Source organism: Dipodomys ordii, unplaced genomic scaffold, assembly GCF_000151885.1.
Source record: "Dipodomys ordii isolate 6190 unplaced genomic scaffold, Dord_2.0 Scaffold113, whole genome shotgun sequence".
NCBI lineage: Eukaryota > Metazoa > Chordata > Mammalia > Rodentia > Heteromyidae > Dipodomys > Dipodomys ordii.
Window position 1 is genome coordinate 4,900,327 of NW_012267329.1, and position 17,879 is coordinate 4,918,205.

Here is a 17,879-nt window from a genome sequence, read left to right on the forward strand (position 1 = left end):
AAGGGTAAACAAAGGAGGAGGCTGCAATGCTTGATAAGAAATGTATGCATTATCCTGCCCATGTAATTGTAACCCCTCTGTACAGTATGTTCACAAAAACATTAAATTAAAAAAAAAAAGAAAAATGAACTTTACAACTTTGGCAGTGTGTGTGTGTGTGGGGGGGAGATGGGAAAGGATGGGAAGGGGAAACAAAAGAGGAGGCAACAATGCTTGGTAAGAAATGTACTCATTACCTTGCCTATGTAACTGTAACCCTTCCATACGGTATTTTCACAATAAAAAAAATCACACACAAAAAAAACCAAAAGAAACAAAAAAACACATGGTACATTATAAATACATTAAAAACAACAGCAAAAGGGGCTGGAAAGGTGGCTCAGTGGTAGAGTGCTTGCTTTGCATGCATGAGGCCTTGGGTTCGATTCCTCAGCACCACATAAGCGAAAAGAAAAAATCCCGAAGTGGCACTGTGGCTCAAGTGGTAGAGCGCTAGCCTTGAGCTGAAGAGCTGAGGGACAGTGCCCAGGCCAAGAGTTCAGGCCCCAAGATCGGACCCCCCCCTACCAAAAATAAACAACAGCAAGAAAGATAAAACTTCTTGTGTTCTTATCTTGGGGTTCATTTCACTTAGTATCATCTTATATGGTCATATGTACATAGCTTGACCTTTTCTGCTTGTCCTAGACATATACTAGTTGCTTCCATATCTGCTAGCTATGGTGAATAATGCTGCAATAAACATAGTTGTGCTAGTAGCTTTAGTATGGCCTTGTTTGTGATCATTTGGGTAAATGCCCAAAAGTAGAATTGCTGGGTCATAGGGGAGCTCTATGTGGAGTCTTTTGAGGAACTTCCATACTGCTTTTCAATGTGATTGAACAAGTTTACATTTCCACCCACAATGCAATAGGGTTCCCTTCTGGACATATCCCTCCAGCATCTGTTGTTATTAGAGTTCTTGATTATAGACATTCTAACTAGGGTAAGGTGGTATCTCAATATTTTGATTCGCATTGCTTTTTTGGCTAGAGAAGTTGAGCATTTCTTCATGTGTCTCTTGACCATTCTTATTTTCTCTTCAGAGAAGTTTCTCTTTAAGCCTATAGCCCACTTATTAATTGGGCAGTTGTTTCTTTGAGGCTTTGCTGTTGGGGGATTTTATTTTTTGAGTTCTAAGTGTATTTTATATATGAAGTCCTTGTCCATTGTATTGCTAGTGAAGATCTTCTCCTAATCTGTGGGCTTTCTACTGATCTTGCTGATCATGTCCTTTGGCATGTAGTTTCATGCAATCCCATTTGTACTAACTTTATTTGATTTGTGGTCTTTTCTTTATTAAAAAAATTTCGGGCTGGATGCTGGTGGCTCACGCTTATATTCCTAGCTACTCAGGAGGCTGAGATCTGAGGATCATGGTTCAAAGCCAGTCCTGGCAGGAAAGTCTGTGAGACTCTTATCTCAATAAACCACTAGAAAACCAAAAGTGGCGCTGTGGCTCAAGTGGTAGAGTGCTCACCTGAAGTGTGCAGGGACAGTGCCCAAGCCCAGAGTTCAAGCCCCACAATCTACCAAAAATCAAAACAAAAAAAGATTGTTTTTGCTATTCTGGGTCTTTTATTACTCCATATAAATTTTTTGGTTGTTTCTCCTACTTCATTGAAGAATGAGGTTGGGATCTTGATAGGTATGGCATTGAATTTGTAGACAGCCTTGGGAAGGATTGCCATTTTCATGATGTTAATCCTAACAGTCCAGGAGCATGGGAGTATTTTCCACTTCCTTAGTTCTGCTTTAATTTCCTTTTTCAGGTTTTTAAAATTTTCATCGTAGAAGTTCTTCACTTCTTTAGTTAGCTCTTAGGTATTTTATTTTTTGTGGGGTTATTACAAAAGGAGTTGCTTTCCTGAATTCAGCTACGCTCTTCTCACTATTGGCATACAGAAAGCCATTGATTTTTTTTGCTTTGTTTTTATTTTTTAGTTGTAACTCTATTTTTTTAATTGTAAAAATACCATAAGAGGGGTTAGAATTACATGGGCAAGATAATGAGTACATTTCTTACCAAGCATTGTTGCCTCCTTCTTTGTTTCCCCTTACCATCCCTTCCGCTCCCCCACACCACCAAAGCCATTGATTTTTGAGGGTTAATTTTATACCCTGCTAGCTTGCCAATGTTTTGAATCAGCTCAAGTACCTTAGGAGTGGAGTCCGTGGGATTCTTTAAATACAAGATCATGTCATCTGCATAGAGGGAGAGTTTTACTTCATATTTCCCTATTTGGATCCTCTTTATGTTTGCATCTTGTCTTATTGGTGTAGTGAGGCATTGTAATACTGAATTGAAGGTAAGTGTCTCATTCCTGAATTTAGAGGATATGGCTTTATTTTTTGCCATTAAGTATAATGCTGGCTGTAGGTTTGTCATATACAGCCTTTATTGTATTGAGGAATGTTCCCTGGATTGCTAGTTTTTCCAGAGCTTTCATCATAAAGGGGTTTTGGGTCTATTTCTGCATCTATTGAGGTAATCACGTGGTTCTTATCTTTGCTCTTGTTGATGTGATAAATTATATTAATTGATTTGTGTATTCTGTGAACCAGCTTTGCATCCCTGAAATGAATCCTGTTTGATTGTGGTGTATGATTTTTTGGATGAATTGTTGAAGTCTATTGGCCAGAATTTTGTTGAGAAGCTTTGCATCGATGTTCATCAAAGAAATGGGTCTATAGTTCTTTTTCTTTGATGAGTCCCAGCCTAGTTTTGGGATGAGGGTTATGATGGCTTCATAGAATAAGTTCGGTAGTGAACTTTCTCTTTCAATTTCATTGAAGAGTTGGAGGAGTAGTGGTATGCGTTCTGCTTTGAAGGCCTTGTAGAATTGAGCTCTAAATCCATCTGCTCCTGGGCTTTTCTTAGCTGGGAGGTCTCTTATTGCTCTTTCTATTTGATGCTTGATATGGGTCTGTTAAGTTAGTTGAAGTCATCTTGGTTTAGTTTGGTTATGTCAATATTTGCTAGAAATTCGTCCATTTCTTTAATATTCTCAAACTTATTAGCATAAGGTTTGAGAAATATTCCCATATAATATCTGAATCTTAATTGTTTCTGTGGTGATGTTTCCATTTTCATCTCTGAGTTTGTTTATTTGGGTGTGTTCTCTTCTTTTTCTGTAAGATTTGCTAAGGGTCTGTTAATTTTGTTAACTTTTTTGAAGAGCCAGCTCTTTGTTTTGTTGATTCTTTCTATGTTTTTTTACTCTAATTCATTTAATTCTGATTTAATTTTAATTATTTGTTTCCATCTACTGGATTATGGTTTAGTTTGTTGCTCCTTTTCAAGGAGCTTCAGGTGCCTTGTTAAATTAAATGGTGCTGGAAAAATTGGTTAATCACTTGTAGAAAACTAAAGGTAAATCCTTATATATCACCCTGCACCAGAATCATCTCCAAATGGACCAAAGTCCTCGTAGTCAAATGAAAACATTACAGGACATAGTAGGAGAAACCCTAGCTCTCCTTGGCACAGGCCAAAATTTTCTTAATAGAGAGCCAGAAGCACAACAAATCAAAGAAAGATTGGACAAATGGGATTGCATGAAGCTGCAGAGTTTCTGCATGGCAAAGGACATAGCTAGCAAGATCAATAGAAAGCCCACAGATTGGGAGAAGATCTTCATTAGCCATACAACAGATAAGGGTCTCATATCTAAAATAGACTTGGAAATAAAAAATTAAATCCCCCAACAACAAATCCTCAAAGAAACAATTGCCCAATAAATAAGTGGGCTAAAGTCTTAAAGAAAAACTTCTCTGAAGAGGAAATAAGAATGGCCAATAGACACATGAATTACCCGAATGATCACTAACAAGATCATACTAAAGCTACCAGCACATCTATGTTTATTGCAGCATTATTCATCATAGCTAAGATATGGAACCAACACAGATGTTCCTCTGTAGATGAATGGATCAAGAAAATGTGATTATATATATATATATATATATATATATATATACATGATTTCTATGCCTCCATCAAAAAGAATGACATTGCCCCATTTGTTAGGAAATGGAGACTTAGAAAAAATTATATTAAGTGAAGTAAGCCAGGCCCAAAGAAATATAGGTCCCATGGTTTCCCTCATTTGCAATAACTAGTATATGTCTGGGACAAGTAGAAAAGTTCAAAAGCTATGCACATATGATCAGATAAGGTGAAGTTAAACGAAATGAAGTCAAAGATAGGGACACAAATGTTTTTTTTCTTTCTTGCTATTTTTTCTGATGCATTTATAAGGAACCATGTGATTTTTTTTTGTTGCTTTGTATGTCCCTCCCCCACACAATAACCCCTGCTTTCACTCTATATGATGTCGGTATAATTTGGGGAGGGGAAGGGAGAAAACAAAATGTTTAAGTAGGGATACAGGTTGACCCATTGTAGCAATGAGATGTACAAGACTGTTGAAAAACAAAGTTTACAATTTAGCCGGCAGGGGTTGGGGAGGATAGTGGTGAAGGGGAGTGTAGTTGTGGAGGTGGGAGGGAAGGGATGGTAGGGGAAAAACAAAAGAGGTGGCAACAATGCTTACTAGGAAATGTACTCATTACCTTGCTCATGTAACTATAACCCCTCTGTATAGTATTTTCAAAATAAAAAACTTTGTAAAAATAAAGTGATTGAACTATATCTAGTAACTTCTCCATTATTGTAGCCAATAGGTGATAACCAACTTATAGAGATGATCAGTTTACCTCGGGACACAAGCCCTTGATAAGTTGATTCTGTCTCATTGGTGGCACATTATGGAAGGGACACAGTAGGGCAAAACCATTTACCCATGTGATCAGTAAGCAAACTGAAGTAGAACAAACTGTGGTCCCACAATACATTTTTATACTTTGTTCTCAATTATCCAAACTCCCACTTAGCTCAATACTTACATCACCACCCAGTAAGACACAAGGAGCCACAACTGAAGTAACTTTTGTTGACCTAACAAGATCTAGACTATAGTAAGATTTAACAACCTGACTACAGTAAGATTTAAACAACCAGTGCGCACCATTTCAAAAACATAAAGAAAACTTTATAAAGAGTTGCATAGAAGTTTGTTTTATGAAAACAGTTTATGTTCTTAATATAGATTTAGTGAGGTTTTATATACCTAACGTATTAGAAAACTCTAATTTACTACAGAATTTGAAAGCTACTACCATGTAAAGATTAGAAAATAACAGACCATTCTAGAATTTTTTCCTACCAAGCTCTCTCTTTAGAGCATTCTTAATCTCATTATTCCTAAGACTATAGATGAGGGGGTTCAGCATAGGAATCACGGCCATGTAGAACACAGATATCACCTTGTTTTGGTCAGTTGAGAAGTTGGATTTGGGCATCACATAAATGAATGTAAGGGTCCCAAAGAATAGAGAAACTGCAGTGAGGTGGGAGGTGCAGGTGGAGAAGGCCTTGTGGCGTCCCTCAGTGGAGCGCATCTTCAGAATGGTGATAAAAATATAGATGTAGGAGACAGCTATGATAATTACTGTGAATACAACAATGAAGCCAGCAGTCAATGTGGAAAGAAATATAAGGACACTGTCTTCAGAACAGGCAACTTCACGTAGGGGAGCAAAGTCACAAAAGAAATGATTGACTCTATTTGGTCCACAGAAGTGGAAGGAACAGAAGGAAATGGTAAAGGAGGAAGCATCAAAAATCCCACCAGTGTAAGCTACTATAAGTAACTTGACACAGACTTGTGTAGACATTTTGGTTGAATACAGAAGTGGGCTGCAGATGGCCACAAACCTATCATAGGCCATGGCAGCCAGAAGAAAGCAATCAGCTGCCCCAAAGAAAACAGCTGTACCAAGCTGAATGCCACATCCATGGTAGGAGATCACATTTTTGTCCATTAGGAAGTTAGCCAACATGTTGGGTGTGACAGAAGATGAAAAGAACATGTCCACAAAAGCTAAATTGCTGAGGAAAAAGTACATGGGGTAATGGAGTTGAGTGGAGACTTTGATGAGAAGGATTGTGCAGAAATTTCCAGATACGGTCACCAGGTAGATGCACAGGATGATTATGAAGAGGATTACTTGAAGGACTGGATCTTGTGTTAAGCCCAGTAGAATGAACTCTGTCACTTCAGTATGGTTCCCATCCACCAAGGAATCCATCAGACAATGGAGCTGCTGCCAGGGCAAATCTAGGATGAATAGAGTAGAGTTTATAAATGTACTAATTTCAATTTCATTAACACATATGGAATGTCGTCATAAGCATATTCAAGCATCCTTGCACATTTAGGTGCAAAGATGTATAATTTTAAAACTGAAATTTGCCAAACCATCTTCAAATTTCTATTTTTGATGGTCTCTTAACCTTTACATTTAAATGTTCTTCAATCTGTATAATATGTGACATTAAAGCCAAATAAAAATACTAGGCAGATGAATATAACCACAAGCATGACTAAATGTACTTGAAGGAAACAAGGTGTTTAAGCTGTTGCAAGGAAGGATCATATTTATTTGCATGCCTTCTAAATGGTAAGCATGAAGGAAGAATTATATCCCTACTGAACTATGGGTACATATAATATTTATTAGATGTTCCAAAAATGATATTGTAATCTTTATCATGTAGATCTGAATTAGCAGAGTCTGGTAATGAATGTATAACCAGCCCCTGGTTGGATAGCAAGTGGTAAATCCCAAATATTCAGCCCTGAGGATTGATTGCCTATTCATTTCTTTATTGAATCATAATGAAAAGTTGTTATAAGCACTCCATATTACCTAGCTGTAAACTGAAGTTAGATTCACTTAATCTTCTTCAGGCTAACATACTAGGGTATCTCCTAGATATTTTTACAATTCAACTTAGCTATCAGTTAAATAAAACCCTTTCTGAGATGTAGTAAATTTGTTTCTGATACTCTGCTAGATAAAAATTCTAAATTAGGGGGCTGGGAAGGTGGCTCAGTGGTAGAGCGCTTGCCTTGCATGCAAGAGGCCCTGGGTTCGATTCCTCAGCACCACATAAGCAGAAAAAAGAAAAGCCGGAAGTGGCGCTGTGGCTCAAGTGGTAGAGCGCTAGCCTTGAGCTGAAGAGCTGAGGAACAGCACCCAGGCCCAGAGTTCAGGCCCACGACTGGACCAAAAACAAAAAATTCTAGGTTAGGGTTATCAATGAGTTTACTTACTCCTTTGCAAACTTGTAAAACTGATTAAAAACTTCCATGCTTTTGAAACAGAAAATAGTATTTTTATATACTTTGAATTACCATTGCAATGCCTCTGCAAAAATCACTGTATACCTAGCTCAAATTAAAGTTGATCCGTTCAAATAAATCATTTTCTATCATAATAGTAATGGTCCTTTTTTGTGTAAAGTCTAGACATTTTGAACATAATATATAGCTATGTAAAGTATATATGAAAAAACTCAAGGAGGATCTCTGTGCTTGTTCCCAGGTTGATCCAGATGTTCCATATCTTCTGTATATATCTATATACATCTATATATATATATACACATTTTTATAAACCTACTCTACTCTAAAGGAATCAAGTGGATAAACAAAGTAGTTCTGCAAAGTTTTGCATAGTTTTACATTGAAAAGTCTTCAATTTAATTAACAACATTTAAATATCGACACAATCCGACAACAGTGCTTAAATGATCATGTGTATTTCTTACAGTGAAGTAAACGAGCAATCCTGGCAATGAATTATAACTCATTACTCACATGAAACTGATGATGTAAAAAGAGCAAGTCATCCCAAATCATTCACTACCTGTTTGGTTGATTACTTGATTACTGCCATGTTTCTACATGCATGAACTGTGGACTTTATGGAGTCAAATTTTCTCCAATAGTAAGTGAAATTTGTACCAAATTAATGAACAAAATCCATTTTTTTACATCTTGAATGGAGAATTCACTCATCATTCTGTAGTCACACAAAGTCATAGTGGTTATATCATTTTAAAAAACACTTTAGTTCTCCCTTGTGGAGAAATCCCGGATGAAGCTGGAGATTTATCTATGAATTGGAAAGCATTATCTTCTGGAGTGGTTCTTGTACAACTCAATTCCCACTACAACAAAACTGGTCTTCCAAGATTCTATCAATTCTCTGGTGGTCAATTTATTCTTTTGTTTCTATGTAGATGCTCATGCATGCATCTCAAAACTTTAATATTTGCAAGAGTTTAATTAAATGAATTATCTTATAGACATATATTCTTTCCAAGCTTACTTTGAGACCTATGATTAAGAAATGGTCCTAAATTGCTGAAATTAAATAATAACATTAACTTTAAAAATTATTTTAGTGTTGTTATAGAGGTGATATACATAGGGGTCACATTTACATGCATCAGGTGATAAGTTAATGTCCTTTTGTACAGTGTCATGTGTTCCCTCATTCTTTCATTTCTTTCCTCCCATCTCCACTTATGAGGTATATATTTTACTTTGATCAATATCCAGTGCAGTCCACTGCTGTAATTTTTCTTTGGACTTTGTGCTTTCTTCTCAACTCTCACACATATGCCTGTGAATATATTATATATAAGGTAGAGAACACAGAAAAAGAAAAAAATTAATAAAAAGTCTTTTGTTTCCATATTTTTAGAGTTTGTTTCAGTATATCATTTTATATACACATATAGAGAGCTTGGGTATTGCACCCTGTGATTCTCTCCTAAGACTCTTTTGGTCTCACTGTACGTGAGTATCTAGAATCTTGTGTAATTTGTCATATGCCAGTGCATTTTATATCTAACTTCCACAGATCAGAGAGAACATGCCCCATTTGTCTCTGTGATCTTGCCTACCTCACTTAACATGGTTTGTTCTAGTTCCATCCATTTCCCTGCAAATGACATTATTTTATTCTTTCCAATGTCTGTATAAAATTCCATTTTTTTGGATCCACTCATTATGGTGGGCTATTGGGGTTGTTTCCATATTGTGAATAATGTGACAATGACTATGGGTATGCAGCTGTCCTTATTATATCCTGGTTCATGATGCACAGAGTAGATGTCTAGGAGTGGTATGGCTGGATCATAGGTCTATGTTTAGTTTTTTGAGGAACCTCCAGACTGTGGTCCAGAGTGGTTGTACTAGTTTAGATTCCTACCAACAGTACAGTAGGGTTCCTTTTCCCCCACAACCCCACCAGCATTTCTTGTTTGTATTCAAAATGTTGACCAGTCTAACTTGGATGAGGTGGAATCTCAGGGTTGTTTTGATTTGCATTTCTTTTATGGCCAGAGATGATGCGTATTTCTCATGTGTTTCTTTGCCATTCTTTGCTCTTCTGAGAAGTCTCTCCTTAGCTCCCTTGCCCGTTTAGTAACTGATATATTAAGTTTGGGAAGGGTTAGTTTCTTGGGCTGCTTGTATATATTGGATATTAGGCCTTTCTCTCATGTATGGTTTGCATAGATCTTTTCCCAGTTGGTTGGCTATTTTTCTAGTTTAGTAACTATGTCCTTAGATGTACAGAAAGTTTAACTTTGTTAAAAAATTTTCTTTTTGTCGGTTGCGGGGCTTGAACTCTGGGCCTGGGCGCTGTCCCTGTGCTCTTCAGGTCAAGGTGAGAGCTCTACCGTATGAGCCACAGTGCCACTTCCAGTTTTCTAGTTATTTATTGGAGATAAGAGTCTCACAGACTTTCCTGCCCGGGCTGGCTTTGAAACATGATCTTCAGATCTCAGCCTCCTGAGTAGCTAGGATTAAGGCATGAGCCACCGGTGCCTGGCCAGAAAGTTTATTTTAATGTACTGTTATCTCACTTGTCCAGTCTCTCTCCTATCTGTGTACCCCAGAGACTCTATTCAGGAAGTTCCTGCCTGTATCTATAAGATCTAATGTTTCTCCTATTCTCTCTTGCAGTAATTTCAGAGTTTCTGGTTTGATGTTGAGATCTTTGTTTAAATTTGCATTGCTATTAGTGCATGGTGACAAGCGCAGATCCACGTTTAGTTTTCTGCATATGGCTGCTTAGTTTTCTCAACACAAACTATTGAAATGGCTATGTTATTTCCAATGTATATCTTTGGTTCCTTTGTCAAATATCAGATGACTGTAAGTATGTGGTTTTATTTCTGGGTCTTCTAATCTGTTCCATTGATCTTCAAGTCAATTTTTGTGCTAATACCAAACTGTTTTTGTTATTATGGTTCTGTAGTAGAGCTTGATATCTGATATTGTGATGCCTCCTTCATTGCTTCTTTTTTTTTCTTTCCTAGAATCGTTTTGTCTTTTCTATGTCTTTTGTTGTTTCATAGGAATTTTTGGATTGTTTTCTCTATCTCAGTAAAGAACATCATTGGGATTTTCATGGGGATAGCATTGAATTTGTATGTCGTTTTTGGCATTTTGACCATTTTCACAATATTAATTCCACCTATGCATGTACATGGAAGGTCTTTCTATTTCTTGGTGTCCTCTTTGAGTTTTTTCTTCAGATTTTTATAGTTTTTGCTATAATGATCTTTTACATATTTGGTTAGGTTAATTCCTAAGTTATTTTTTTTGAGACTATCGTAATTGGGGTTATTTTCATTATTTCCTTTTCTGTTTGTACATTGATGGCATGCAGAAAGGTTACAGATTTTGGTGGGTTATTTTTGTATCCTGCTACTTTATTGAAATGATTGATCAGCTCTAAGAGTTTGGGGGTGGAGTTTTTTTTGGATCCTTTAGGTATAAGATCACACCAACTGCAAATAGGGATAGTTTATTTCTTCTTTCCCTATGTGAATCCTTTTTCCAGAATTCCAGAGCTATAATGTAGATGACTGGAATGAGTGGCATCCTTACTTTGTTCCTGATTTTCAGGGAAATGGTTTTAGATTTTCATCATCTATTATGATGTTGGTTGTTCGTCTGTCATATGTAGCCTTTATTGTTTTAAGAAATGTTCCTTCTATTTGTAGTTTCTCTAAAGCTTTTAATATGAATAGATGTTGTATTTTGTCTAAGGATATTTCTGTATGTATTGAGACGATCATATGGTTCTTGTCATTGAATATATTGATGAGGTGAATTACATTTATTGACGTGCGTATGTCAAACCAGCCATGCATCTGTGGGAAGAAGCCTTCTTGGTCATAATGTACAATTTTGTTTTTGGTTTTGGATTCTGTTGTTGGCTAATATTTTATTGAAGAGCTTTGCATTGGTGTTTATCAGAAAAATTGGTCTGTAGTTCTCTTCTATGTTTTTATTGGATCCTTACCTAGTTTTGGGATAAGTGTGACATTGGCTTTATAGAATTCTTTCTTTCTTTTCTTCAGTAGGTTTTTTTGATTAAATGGAGTCAATCATTTCTTCTGTGATTTTGCACCTCTACTTGAGGTTGCCTCTTCTGAAGACAGTGTCCTCAAACTTCTTTCCACTTTACTGCGGGCTCCTTCCTTGTGGTCAAAGTGATTGTCATAGCCATCTTCTACATCTACATTCTCATTACCATCTTGAAGATGTATTCCATTGAGGGCCACCATAAGTCCTTCTCCACCTGGACCTCCCATGTCACTGAGGTCACTCAATTCTATAAGACAGTTACATTTGTTTATGTGATGCCCAAATCTGGTTACTCCACTGACCAGAACAAGGTGATAGCTGTGTTCTACATCATGGTGTTCTCCATGTTGAACCCACTCATCTACAGCCTCAGTTATAATAAGATCAAGGGGGCTCTGAAGAGAGAGCTTGGAAGGACAGTGTTTTCTTAGTCAGGTCTGTTATTTTCTAAGTTTCATTATAGAAAAAATATTATAACTATACCTAAAAGTAAACTGACTTTCTGAGGTGGTTCTACAATCACTGATACATAATTATCCATTGTGAAATTTTTAGTAAGCATGGTTTGTTTTGAGATCATGTACCAACTAAGAGTTTTGAAGTGCTATGATAAAATCTCATTAAGTTTATGATTAAGAACAAACTGTTACTGTAAAACAAAATTTGCTAAAAATTCTTTAAAAGTTTCTTTCCCCCAAAAGTGTTTACTGCAACATATTACTCTGGATCTTAAATTCCCTGAAGGCCCACAAAATTAGTTCAGTTCCTTGTGTGATTTTTGGATAGTGGATGAAATGGTGAAGGGTGAAGAAGGGGATCTTTAATGCATTGATTAACGACCTTCTCTCTCTTGAGACATTCGTCCTTTTAATGTTCTTACAAGTGTCTTGTAAGCTTTCTTCATTCCTCTTTATTCCTTTTTTGTGTTTTATGTCTAATATTGTATATTAATGTAGTCTGTCTAAGAGCTTAGTATTTTTTCTTCTGTTTGATCTACTCTCCCAATGATGTATTCTATTACATTTTTAATGGGATAAACGATATCTGGTTTATTTATTTTTATTATTTCAAAATAAAATATTTTCAGCTGGGTGCTGATGTCTCATGCCTACAATTCTAGCTACTCAGAAGGCTAAGAACTAAGGATTCAAGTTCAAAGCTAGCCCAGGCAAGAAAGTATGTGAGACTCCTATCTCCAATTAACTACCAAAAATGCTGGAAGTGGAGTGGTGGCTCAAGTGTTAGAAAGCTAGCCTTGATCAGAAAAGCTCTGGACTGTGTTCAGGCCCTGAGTTTAAGACCCATGACTGCTGCCCTTCCCCATGCAGCATGTGAACAGACAGACAGACAAACAGACAGACAGACACACACGCACACACACAAGTACATAAATACACACGCATAGTATTTTGGATAACCTCATTAGTTAATATTTATGTAGTTTAGTAAAATACTTTTTTCAAAGAAAATGTAAATACTGAAAAGTCAAAGTCCATAGTGATAACTTTTTTTTAATTGTCAAGGTAATGTACAGTTACATAAGTAAGGTAATGAGTACATTTGTTGTCAAACTTGTTACCTCTTCCCTCATTTTTCTCCCACTTTCCTTCCTCCCTAATTCCCTTCCCCCAAGTTGTACAGATTATTTCCAACATATTGTCTTGTGAACATTGCTGTTGCATTGGTTCCCACCTTGTTCTTTGTCTCACCATTCGGTTGTTCCCTTTCCCTTCCCTGATTCAGATAAATGTATCTACAGTACCAGGATACCAAAGTCAAATACAGTGACACTAGGGAGTGTGATAACATTTTTAAATGAACTGAAGTCATTACACAGTTCTTCTGAGGCTCTGGTACTGACCATACAACATGTAGCACATTTCTCAAAAATAAAGTTCAGGATTTTTTTTTTCTCCTATAATCTAGTATGAAATACTAAACAGTATATTTGCCCACAATTCTACACTGAACTGCATGGCATTTAACAGGCCTGATGATGTTCTTGTTTCCGTTAGGAAAGACAAATTAACAGAATTTTATGACTTTAAGCAAATTCTGATTAATTCCTTTTAGTTACTTGAATTTCTCTCTTGAGGTTCTCAAATTAATCCACATGTTTTTGTTAGAATAAACCTAATCTCATATTAGTACTTTATGGAGTTCATAAACGGATAAGGTTGCTAATATTCTGTGAAGTATTTTTGTCTATTTTCATAAAAATGAAGCTGGACTATAATTGCATTTTCGTTTGTGATTGTTGGGTTTTAGTATTGAGAAATCTCAAATATTATTACTGAATTGAAATCTGCACTTGTTAGTCTCAATGAACTTACATGAGAGTGTAATTACTACTTCATTGAATGTTTTTTAATACTTAATAAAATTTAAAAGTAAGGCATTGCTATCTGCATTTTTCTTTTTCATATACAAATTAAATTCCTTAATTATCAAATGATCCTGCTGGTTTGTTCTGTTTCAGTTGATTTGAATTAGTTCCGTTTAAAAAATTCTTCAGTTTACCTGTTACCAATTATTACATACAAGTGCTTACATTTACTTGTATTCCTAAAAATAGCTGTAAAAGCTGTATTTGTATTTCTTTTGACCTTCCCTATTTGGCTATTTGTATTTTGTACTTTCATTTTATTTTTACATGATAAAAGGTAACAAAATCAGGGTAAGAAAACAAGTATTTATTTTCTCTTTCACTGTATTGTTATTGTCTATTTAAACAATTTCTGTTATTAATTTTATAATTATTTTCCTTTTTATGTGCTGTTTTTTATATTACTATTCTTCTCTAACTAATTGAAATAAATGTACACCTTATAGTTTTTAATATTCTACTATATGCAAATTAGCTTACAAACTCACTGAGTTTTATAATTAGAATTAGTCTTATCAAATTCTTCTTTCCTCTTTCTCTCTTCTTTCCCCATCTATGTTGAATGTTCATGAGCCTCTTGTTTTATTTCATTCCTCATTTTCGTCCAAATGGTAGGCACAATGTTTATAGTTGCATATCAAGATGTTCTTGTGATGTCATTGTGACAGCCCCCGGGCCCCCGGTTTCAGCCTAGGATGCACAGAAACTCTAATTTGGAATCTCCGAAACTCTGGAACTGAAGTGGTTGTGCCTTCTTTCCCTTTTTAATAAAGTAATATTGACTGTGTTGATTACCATATACTTATATTCTAAATTAAGTATTTCTGTTTCCATTGTTTCCACTGGTTCTCCTCCTTGGTGTGTTGGTTTCTTTGAGCTGGACATGCTTATCTTAATTAAACTGATAGAACTAATTACAGCTTTGGTTATTTGTTTGCATATTCATTTTACCATGAGATAATATGTTTGCTCATTTTATAGATTTAATTATCTGAAGACTTGTGATTTCCTAGAGCTTTATGGCTGCATATCTGCGCAAGGTGTGATTTATTTCCATTTTCCTTTATCCCGAAGATATATGGGAAGTATGTCAATCAAAATTTTCACAGTACACTCATCTAGTTTTTTTTTTTTTTACTTTGGCCCTGTTATAGTAAAACAATAAAAAAAAATCTACAGCCGTACTAGTGCCTGTGTTAATGACAGTTTTATGACTTGTAAAGTTCTGTTGTCATAAAAGAATACCTCAGTGCTACGTATATTTTCTGTGTTCTCCTATTGTCTGGTAATGCAATTCCTTACTTTATTTAATTCAAATATCATATTTAAGATATACTTAACATTTCATCATTTGTACTAGTTGTGCTTAACATAGATTTAACTAAAACAACCCAAACTACACTTCACGTATATGAGTGGGATATTACATTCTCAACCCTGTAGAGAGATGGTACAATGATCAATATGAACTGTCCGCACCTCCTGGCATCCTTGCTCTGGTGCTTAGTGGTCACTGAGACCTGCACTGACCACTCCTTTCCCTGGCACATCAACCTCTCACACTTATCTCGGTTTATTCTTTCTCAATGAAATTGATTCCTTTCTTATAATTGTATGCTTTAAGTTTCCTGTCTGGATCCTATCCTATCCTATTCCATTTTGACTATTTGTCAATGTAGCATCAAAAGTACAAACAGTTTCTTGAAAATAGGAAACACTCAATGTATTTTCTAGATGTATGAAAGAAGAGGTGAATGAATAAAAAGACTAATACCTCTGACTTTAACAGCAAATTAGGTGGATATTTTTCTGAAATACTTTAAGGAGGGGAGAAGAAAAGACATATACATGATTATTGATACCATACAATGATGGAAGGTGTCTCTAGGGGTAATAACAATTGTTAAGGGCAGGAATACCAAGTCAGTAGCATGTGGGTCAGTCCATGACATCAATCTAAAGGTTTAGTTGTAAAAGTCTCACTGTCATCACATTATAAACTGAATGCTTTTCTTGGAAATTGCTTTTCTTCCATTCAGTCTTTAGAAACCCAGGAACTTCCTGCTTTAGCTAGCAGAAGGACTCACCTGTTTAGAACAGAAAGTGTAATTCACAGCTCCATCAGTGATAGTTCCTTCTGTTTTTCTCTTGGGACCCCATAATTTGACTGGAGCAAGAGATTAGGAACACAGAGCAGAATGTTATGTATCACAAAGGACACTCCCCAAAGATTTTTTTTTTTGACAAAAAGAGGTTTCCAAGAATTGTTCTTTCTGTTTCCTCCTTACATTTCTCTTAAAGTCTACTGAGTCATAAACATACCTACGAGGTTAATCTCAGGATAAGTTGGTGTTGTAATTGATACAATAAAGTGACTGGAATATGGGTAGTCACTTCTCCATAATTGTAGACAATAGGTGACATAACCAACTTATAGAGATGAACAATTTACCTTGGCACACAAGTTTAGATGCTTTAGTCTCTGATAAGTTGATTCTGTTTCTTTGATGGCACATTGTGGTAAGGATTTAGTAGGACAAAACAATTCACCCATGTGGTCAGTAAGCAAGCTAAAGAAGAATAAACTGGAGTCCCACAATACACATTGATACTTTGTTCTCCATAAGCCAAAGAACTCCCACTTAGCTCAACTGCTGAATACTTCCATCATTACCCAGTAGGACACAAGGAGGCATAACTGAAGTAACTTTTGTTGGCCTTAACTAAAGATCTAGACTATAGTAAGATTTAACAATCCAAATAAACAGTAGTGAGCATGGTTTCAAAAACATAATGAAAACTTTGATTTCTAGCAAATTTGTTTTATGAAAAAAGTGTATGTTCTTATTTACTATAGGATCTGAAAACTACCACCATGTTTACTTAGTGCTTCACCATGAATAGTTGCATATCAATAAATGCAAGAAAACATCAGAGATTTACTTTTCTTTTAGATATATCTGTGGATTATTATTTGTATAGTAAAGATTAAAAAATAACAGACCTTCCTAGAATCTTTTTTTCCCAAGCTCTCTCTTTAGAGCACTCTTAATCTCATTATTCCTAAGACTATAGATGAGGGGGTTCAACATGGGAATCACCACCATGTAGAACACAGATATCACCTTGTTCTGGTCAGTGGAGTAGTTGGACTTGGGCATCACATAAATGAATGCAACAGTCCCATAGAATAGGGTGACTGCAGTGAGGTGGGAGGTGCAGGTAGAGAAGGCCTTGTGAAGTCCCTCAGTGGAGCGCATCTTTAGGATGGTGATAAAAATGTACATGTAGGAGATAGCTATGACAATTACTGTGAAGACAACAACGAAGCCAGAAGCCAAAATGGAAAGAAGTACAAGGACACTGCCTTCAGAACAGGCAACTTCACGTAGGGGAGCAAAATCACAGAAGAAATGATTGACTCTATTGGGTCCACAGAAGCGAAACGAACAGAAAGAAATGGTAAAGGAGGAAGCATCTAGAAACCCACTGGTATAAGCTACTATAAGTAACCTAACACAGTCTTGTGTAGACATTTTGGTTGAATACAGAAGTGGGTTGCAGATGGCTACAAAGCGATCATAGGCCATGGCAGCCAGAAGACAGCACTCAACTGCCCCAAAGAGAACAACTGTATCCAGCTGAATGCCACATCCATGGTAGGAGATCACATTTTTGTCCACCAGGAAGTTAACCAACATGTTGGGTGTGACAGAAGATGAAAACACCATGTCTGCAAAAGCCAAATTGCTGAGGAAAAAGTACATGGGGTGGTGGAGCTGAGTGGAGACTCTGATGAGAAGGATTGTGCAGAGATTTCCAGCTATGGTCACCAGGTAGATGCACAGGATGATGATGAAGAGGATGACTCGAAGGACTGGATCTTGTGTTAAGCCCAATAAAATGAACTCTGTCACTTCAGTATGGTTGCCATTGACCAGGAAATCCATGAGACAATGGAGCTTTTGTCAAGAAAAATCTTGGATGAATAGATATACAAAAGTTTATAAATTTACTGATTTCATTTTCACTAACATACATGCAATGCCATTGATAACATCGTATATATTGTAAGCACCTGTACATATTCGCATTGACTTAGGATTCCATCTATATTTTTAAAGATGAATTTTCCAAAACCACCCACAAAAAAC

The 17,879-nt window shown here is 36.2% G+C and overlaps 2 protein-coding genes across 2 annotated transcripts; both read right to left on the reverse strand.

Annotated features, from left to right (window-relative positions):
• Window positions 1-5,250: 5,250 nt before the first annotated feature.
• Window positions 5,251-6,192, reverse strand: LOC105995086 (olfactory receptor 502-like). The gene has a single exon (XM_013028753.1). The coding sequence runs from the start codon at window positions 6,190-6,192 to the stop codon at window positions 5,251-5,253; it is 942 nt and encodes a 313-aa protein (XP_012884207.1).
• Window positions 6,193-16,733: 10,541 nt separating this feature from the next.
• Window positions 16,734-17,675, reverse strand: LOC105995089 (olfactory receptor 510-like). Its single transcript, XM_013028756.1, has one exon. The coding sequence runs from the start codon at window positions 17,673-17,675 to the stop codon at window positions 16,734-16,736; it is 942 nt and encodes a 313-aa protein (XP_012884210.1).
• Between the last annotated feature and the right edge of the window lie 204 nt (window positions 17,676-17,879).

Bases quoted from the DNA above. Each gene is read 5' to 3' on its own strand.
- LOC105995089 (XM_013028756.1), bottom strand. From the start codon at position 17,675: ATGGATTTCCTGGTCAATGGCAACCATACTGAAGTGACAGAGTTCATT.
- LOC105995086 (XM_013028753.1), bottom strand. From the start codon at position 6,192: ATGGATTCCTTGGTGGATGGGAACCATACTGAAGTGACAGAGTTCATT.